Source organism: Herpailurus yagouaroundi, unplaced genomic scaffold (genome assembly GCF_014898765.1).
Source record: "Herpailurus yagouaroundi ecotype Mexico unplaced genomic scaffold, PumYag 160, whole genome shotgun sequence".
Taxonomy (NCBI): domain Eukaryota; kingdom Metazoa; phylum Chordata; class Mammalia; order Carnivora; family Felidae; genus Herpailurus; species Herpailurus yagouaroundi.
The window spans coordinates 36,994,186-37,001,688 of record NW_024412401.1 but is presented as its reverse complement, the minus strand read 5'-3'; the positions used below and the strand labels follow the sequence as shown (position 1 = coordinate 37,001,688).

Below are 7,503 nucleotides of genomic sequence, written 5' to 3'. Positions count from 1 at the left end.
GGGCCGAGGGCCGACGCAGCGTCCTGGGTGACGGGTAGCATGATGGGAATCGTAGTAGGCTAGAGTCGTGGCGCCAATCGAAGAGCCTCTGAGGAAAGCGGGCGGAGGACGAGGTTCTGCAGGAGGGAGGTCCAGAGCAGTCTGGGAAGTGTAGTCCAGTGAGCTTAGCAGGAGACTCGCGGGGGGCGCCGGGGTTCCGGGAAGAGGCTGAGCTGGGTTGAAAAGAGGTAGGTGCGTCGAGTCGCGCGGTCTTGGGCTGAACTCCGGTAGCAAATGGAGGGCTTCCGAGGCCGGTTGTCGCTCTTGGCCCTAATAAGAGGGGCTTCACGCCTCCTGAGCGGAGGGCCATGTTGCCATGGACACCCTCTCCCTGGACTGGTGAGTGCCGCTCTGGAGCTGCGGAGGGAGTGCTGTTCTCCGCTGTGGGGACGTTGTCCCAGGGCCTTCCTCTGAGTTGGGTGAATTTTTGGTGTATTTGAGCAGTGGCGACAGATTGGGCTCAAAGAGCCCTCTAGTGCCAAAGTAAAAATAAAGACGCGGAGGAGGAGGTACGGCCTGCTGTTGTTGAAGTTTGTATTCAGCCCGGTCTTTGTGTCTGACTCCGAGTGAGATGATGCCCACGAAAGCGTCAGGTAAACTGAGCCCAGGCAACTCTGCGTGGCCCTGGGTTCCGCTGGGTGCTGGGACATCGGAGGTAACAAGGCAAAGGTTTTGCCCCCGTGTTGGGGGTGGGGGTGCTTAAAATTTCGGGGTTTTTTGAGCGGGACAGCCCCCCCCCCCCCTTCCCCAAGGGCAATTACAATAATAATGGCTATTGTTTATTGAGTGTTGACTAAATGCCAAGTCACGTTCTAGGAACTTGCTGTGCATTACGTCGTTCAATCTATGCAACAACAGAGTACAGAAACCCGAGGAAACTAAAGGCCAGTGAAAGATGAAACTAATTGTCCAAGATCAGTGGCGTGTGGCATTAGAATCTCGCCCCCTGCCCTCTGGCCTCCTGAGGGAGCGCTTTTGCCCGTTACTCAGTACTGCCTCCTAGTGGCGAGCTTTTCACAGTTTGCAGAAAAGTGAAGAAAACCTACAGCAGGGTTTTTCTTCCTTTTAAATATTCTTTCCTCCCTTATTCCCCCCTTGGAACTTTGGCTTCCTCTACCATTTGTTTACATTGAATTCAAGATAGTATTTGATTTCATACAAAGCAATTTTGAAATGTAATGTGCCAGCCGGTTCTGTTCCAAGCTTCCAGGGAGGATACATTTCTTCCTTTGTATACTTCAGAGTCTCTAGCTACTTCCTAGATAGATGTGATAATAATTTATATCTGTACATACTCTTTGAAAGTAAGCTCCACACCCAACATGGGGTTTGAACTCATGACCCTGAGATTAAGACTATGTATGCACTACCTACCGACTGAGCCAGACAGACGCCCCTGTAATTGTACATACTTTAAAGGAGCTTTCACTTACATCATTCTCATTTAATTTTCACCATGTAGTTTTTATAGGAGGCTGACATTTATTAACCACACTGAACAGCCTCAACTTCATTTTTAATATAGAGCTAATGTTGTCAGCTTCAGAGGGTTTCTGTGTTAAAATAAAAGTCCAAAGAAGGGGAGTGGAAAAGCGTAGCACAGCGTTCAAGAAAAGTTCGTTTCGTCTAATTGGGGTGTCTTAGTTTATTCAACAACACATTTACTGACTGGTTATTATAGATTCACACTACTTGGGGCAATGGAGACTATAAAGATGTTGCCCTCAACAGGTTGTGAACTCAGTTGGGGAGTTTCACTGTCTTTAAGGACATTGCTTTTTGTTAGCATAAGCATTACCTTGGGTTTTCAGAGTGTTCTTTTGAGCCTCTTTGCATACTTGTTCTCTCTGCCTGGAATGCCCTTCCTTACCCTCCTTTCTCTGCCTGCCCTTCACAAGTCAGCTTAGAGATCTCCTCCAGGAAGTCTTCCACATCCCTGTCTACCCCACACTCTGCCCAGACTGGATTGGGTGCCTGTGTGGTGCCATCGTGTTATCCTCATCATCTTATTAGAGCATGTTGCAATTTTCTGTTTACGTGTTTGTTTTCCCCACAGACTGCGACTATGCCTTTTAACTCTGTAGCTGGAGCACAAGAAGTGTTTGTTTAATGAATGACCTGTCCATTTAGGACCTATTTAGACCCTGAGGATAACCCCGTGAATTGTGAGTTATATGGAGTTTGCCTAAAATTTAGTAAACTGATTTCAGTATTCAGGAAATCTCTTACAGATTCACAAATCTCTTACAGTTCTCACACAGAGCTGAACAAATTTAACGGCTGTGTACTCTCCCACTAACTATACCGAATTAAGATGTGATGACTTATTTATTTATTTAATTTATTTGTAAGATGTGATATTTTAACTTTATTCTCTAAGGTGGAATGTTTCTTTAAATGTGACTGGAGCATAAGATTAAGGCGATTATTGCCTAGAATTCTCTTTTATAGGCATTTTGCTCTTTTTTTTTTCCTTGAAAACTGTTTTTTTTGGAATTGTGGAGTTACAGATCTCCATCATGTAATAATCATACATCAGATGACATCAAAGTGTCTGTGTGAACCCAAATGAGTCTTTTGTATCACTAGTCATTTAGCATGCATGCTGACAGATTGATCTTGTATTTGTAGCTGAGGTTTTTCCCCTCCAGTTTTTCCTCCTCTGCTATTTCTAACAGCTGACAGTTCACTGGGTCTGGCCCTTGGGGTTGATCTCATTATGCTGCGGCGAAAACCAACCCGCCTGGAGCTGAAGCTTGATGACATCGAGGAGTTTGAGAGCATTCGAAAGGACCTGGAGGTAAGAATACAACTTTTGAACCCTTAGGGTTATTTAAAACAATAGCTCTTAACTTTTGAACTCCAGACGCTTATACCAACAGCTTATTTGAAACCTCTGTTTGGGTGCTTTACAGGCATCTCAGACTTAAATGTGTTAGTTTCCTGTGGCTTGCTATAACAAATTACCATAAAATTGGTGGTTTAAAACAACAGAAATCTATTTTTTTACCATTCTGTAGGCCAGAAATCTGAAATCAGTGTGAGTGGTCCCAAATCAAGGTGTCAGCAGGACCGGTGCTCCCTCCAGAGGCTCTGGAGGAGAATCCATTCCTTGACTCTCAGCTTCTGGTAGCCACTGGTATTCCTTGACTTGTGGCTACATCACTTCAATCTCTGTGTCCACGATCACATTGTTTTCTCTTGTTCTGTCTGTGAAATCTCCCTTGGCCCTCTCTTACAAGGATACATGTGATGGCGTTTAGGGCCCACCCAGATAATTCAGGATAATGTCTCCATTTCAAGATCCTTATCACATCTGCAAAGACCCTTTTCCCATGTAAGGCAACATTTAGAGGTTCAGGGATTAGGACCTGAGAGCTTTGGAGGTCACCGTTCAGCCTACTGAACTGAACACGTTAGAACAAAAAACCTCTTGATTTTTTTCCTCAAGGCGGTTCCACCTCAGTGTTCCCTTGTGGGTATCTATATAGATGCTCAAGTCAGAAATCTAGAAGTCACTCCTGAGTTCTAGCTTTTCTTTACCCTTTATTTTTGCCCTGTGCGTCTCCACAGTTACAACCCCAGTCCAAGTAACCATCGTCTCTCTCTGTACAATCTCAGTTGCGTCTTAAATGGTCTTCCTACTTGCATTTTAGTTTCGTTAACCCATTCTCCATCAGGTTTCTAGAATGATCTTTAAAAATTTTCAGATCATGTCATTCCCCTGCTTAAAACTACTCATGGTTTCCTGCACATAGAATAAAATCTCAGTTCCTTACCATGGCCTACAAGATTTGGTATGTTCTGGCCCCTCGGGTTTTACCTCCTGCCATTCTTTGCTTTGGTCTCTGTACCCCAGGCACACTGGCTTTCTTCCATTTCCTTGAATACGCCAAGCTATTTTATCACTCGTGGCCTTTGCCCATGTTATTTTCCTCTCCCCCTTTCTTCATGTCTGTTTAAATGTCACTTTCTCAGTCTGAGATGCTGCTTCTGACCTATCCCAAGTTAAGGGTGTCATCCCCATCATGCTGTCACCATCTCATTAGGGTCTCTCAAAGCACTCTATTCTTTTACTTTACAGCATTTGTTATAATTTACAGTGATTTGCTTATTGTAAAAGCATTTATATTAGGAGCCTTGATTGTAGAAATCATGTCTGTCTGCTTCACTGTTGAGATCCCAGCGTCTGGTATGATGGTAGGAACTCCGTATGTTTTGTTTTGTTTTGTTTTGTTTTGTTTTGTTTTGTTTTTAAGTAGGCTCCACGTGGGGCTTAAACTCATGCCCCTGAGATCAAGACCTAAGTTGAGATCAAGAGATCAAGAGTCAGACACTTAACCGACTGAGCCACTCAGGTGCCCCTCAGTATGTATTTTTAAGTGTAGCTTATCCCCCAGTATTAGATGTCCATTGATAAGACTTAAATTCTTTAGTAACCCTCAGAATAACTCCTTGACTCCTTAGGATGGTGTACAAGGCCCTTTGTGGCGTAGTCCTTGCTCATCTCTCCACTTTATCTTCCACTGACAAGTTATCTTTAATCTCAGTGCCTCTGTACACTCGGTTCTATTTCCCTGAAATGCCCTTTCAGTATGGTTTAAACTTCAGCTGGAATGAGTCTCATAAAGTGTTGGCATACTGAACTTTGACTCTGCAGAATCAGCTCACTATTGAGTCAGTCTTTCTACTAAAGGCAATTATCCAGTGAGTTTGACCTGTTTTAGAGCAACTTAGGAATAGTTTTGCCTTAAACTAAACTTAAATGAAACCAACAGAAACTGGTATTTCATTTGTTACTGAAATTAGTTTAATTACATTTTGATGACTCTGGATTCTGAAACAGTCAGCAGTTATTCATGGTGGGAAGCCTTTTAAATGATTTCATTCCATTTGGACATTCTCAGTTTCTCATGGCTTATAAAATGATAGTATCCTTTGCCTTTTAACCTGTTTTCACTAAGGTATTTGGGGTGAACTTTGTAATGTTACTTATTGGTAATGTAGACTAACTAGAGAGTAACTCGGAAAGGTCATTTTATATACACACATACATATAGATGTATAAAGTAACATCTTATTCAGTGTACTTCTATGATCTTGGCACTTACATGCGGAGTTCATTAGTAAGTGGTGAATAATAGTGGGGATTCCAGTGGCTAGAGTAGTCATTCTCCTAACGCACACTGGATAAAACATTTGTTTATTCTCTCAGGGAATGTTATTATCTAATACCATCTTTATAGTTAGGTAGTAGTAGTTATGGGATCAGGGTTAGTCTGTCTTTGAAAATGATCAAACTGAGGGGCACCTGGCTGGCTCAGTCGGTGGAGCACGCAACTTTTGATCTCGAGGTTGTGAGTTCAAGCCCCACGTTGGGTGTAGGGATTACTTAAAAAATAAAAAAATAAAAAAAGTGACCAAACTAAGACATTGACTTGAATTCTGCAGTCACTTGTGATGTAAGAGCCAACCCTTTTACCTGAAAACGAAATGAAACCTTGAAACACCGGCCTTTTGATAAGCTAGCACAAAACCTTGTATTCCTGTGTTACATTTAATCTCATGGTGTTAGGGAAACTGTTAATTTCTGTTGGTTATTGCTTTACCACTTAATTTTTGCATCTGTTCTCTTGAATAATACATTTACTGAAACACCCTTCTCTCCCTCTTGTCTACCAACTCTTATTTTTTTTTTTCTTGTTTGATTGAGGAGTAACTGACATACATCACTGTGTAAGTTTAAGATGTAGAGCATGATGGTGTGATTGACAGATATTGTGAAATGATGACCACAGTACGTTCAGCTAACATCCATCTTCTCATTATTATTTATCTTTCTAATTGCAGCTTCCTGCTCTGAAGCTCTACCACTGCACACCCAATTCTCCCTTCTTTGTGTCTCTTTGGTAGTGTGGACTTTCCTCTGTCATAGCCACGATCACCCTGTGTTGTCACTGTCTGTTTACCTGTTTCCTGGTTAGACTGTGACATCCTGGAGGGTAGGGGTTATATCTTTTATCACTATATCCCTGTATCCCCCTTGTACCCTTATTATCCATTTAAACCTAGGATTTCAGCTTATTATTCCAAAGACCCTAACCCTAGACTTTACCGTATGCCTAGTGCATGGTAGGTGCTAAATAAATGTTTGGTAATGGAAAGAATGTTGCCTAAATCCTAAAACTTTTATACTTTCAGAACCGTAAGAAACAAAAGGAAGAAGTGGATGTCGTAGGAATCAGTGATGGAGAAGGTGCCATTGGGCTCAGCAGTGACCCCAAGAACCGGGAACAAATGATTAATGATCGAATTGGTTATAAACCCCAACCCAAGCCCAACAATCGTTCATCTCAATTTGGAAGTTTTGAATTTTAGAGGCAGATTATCTTGCATGCCAGAGCCCTGGAATGGAGTAAAATGATGGCAGAAGTACAAATAAGGTTTAGAGAATTGAGTGCTTGAAGTCAAGCAGAATGTTTTACTCCTGCAGAGAAATACTTCTGCGTGAGATAACTAATGCTTACCTTTCACTCTAAGTGGAAATCCAAACTCTAGTTTATCTCTGGAAAATTTGACTCTATAAAACTTGTCTTTTGTTTTTAAAAATAAATCTATTTTTGGAAAAGTGTGCAACACCCTTAATGAAGTATAAGAATAGTACTGTTAACCTCAAGACTTTGAAAGGTAATTGCTCCAAGAGGCGACATCATTCTTCCCACCTTTACTGAGTGTCTAAACACAGGACACTTGCAGTTGATCCCTATCATGGACTCATTCAACTTGTCTCTTCAGCAAGTATTTATTGAGTTTCTGTTATGTGCCGGGACCATTTTAGGCATTTAGTAACATCAGTGAACAAAATCCAAGATCTCTGCCCTTGTGGAGATTAGATTCTAGTGATTTTGTATAAATGTGATCAAGCTGTGGGTTTCCAGAATCTGTTTACAGAATGGCTTTGTAGCTAGTTTGGGCATAATTGGGGGGGGGGGGGGACAGGCAGTGGAGGGAAACATGATAATAGGAATGCTAACAATATTCCCATCATTCCAATTTGCCATCCTTTTCCAACTTGCCTAAGAATTTTTGCCACCAGGAGCTAATCTGAGAGGGTAATTTAGAATCGGAGGGGAGGAGGAGCGCCTGGCTGGCTCAGGAGCATGTGACTCCATCTCGGGGTTGTGAGTTCAAGCCCCACATTGGGTGTAGAGACTACTAAAAAAAAAAACCTTAAAAAAAATCACGTCCTATTGTTTTCACTGTTTAATTCGACTACAGTGAATTGCCAACTGTGGTAGAAGGAGCCTCGAGAGTCATCAGTTTTTAATTTTATTTATTTTGAGAGACTGTGCATGTGTGCACACACTTGAGCAGGGGTGGGGCTGAGAGAGGGAGAGAATCCCAAGCAGGCTCCTCATTGTCAGTGCAGAACCCAATGTGGGGCACAAACTCATGAGCTGTGAG

At 42.3% G+C, this 7,503-nt stretch overlaps 1 protein-coding gene across 4 annotated transcripts; it reads left to right on the top strand.

Moving 5' to 3' along the window:
* Positions 1–83: 83 nt before the first annotated feature.
* On the top strand, positions 84–6,684 carry CDC26 (cell division cycle 26). 4 transcript variants are annotated; one of them, XM_040482017.1, is made up of 4 exons: positions 102–227; positions 2,096–2,204; positions 2,718–2,839; positions 6,241–6,684. In XM_040482017.1, exons 2-4 carry the CDS (start codon positions 2,153–2,155, stop codon positions 6,415–6,417), a joined length of 351 nt encoding a protein of 116 aa, XP_040337951.1. In that variant the 5' UTR covers positions 102–227; positions 2,096–2,152; the 3' UTR covers positions 6,418–6,684. The 4 variants fall into 4 exon arrangements, with proteins under 4 accessions (XP_040337953.1, XP_040337951.1, XP_040337952.1 ...); XM_040482018.1 differs by lacking the exon at positions 102–227 and adding an exon at positions 408–632; XM_040482019.1 differs by lacking the exon at positions 2,096–2,204 and having other exon boundaries at positions 84–227.
* The last annotated feature ends 819 nt before the right edge of the window (positions 6,685–7,503 follow it).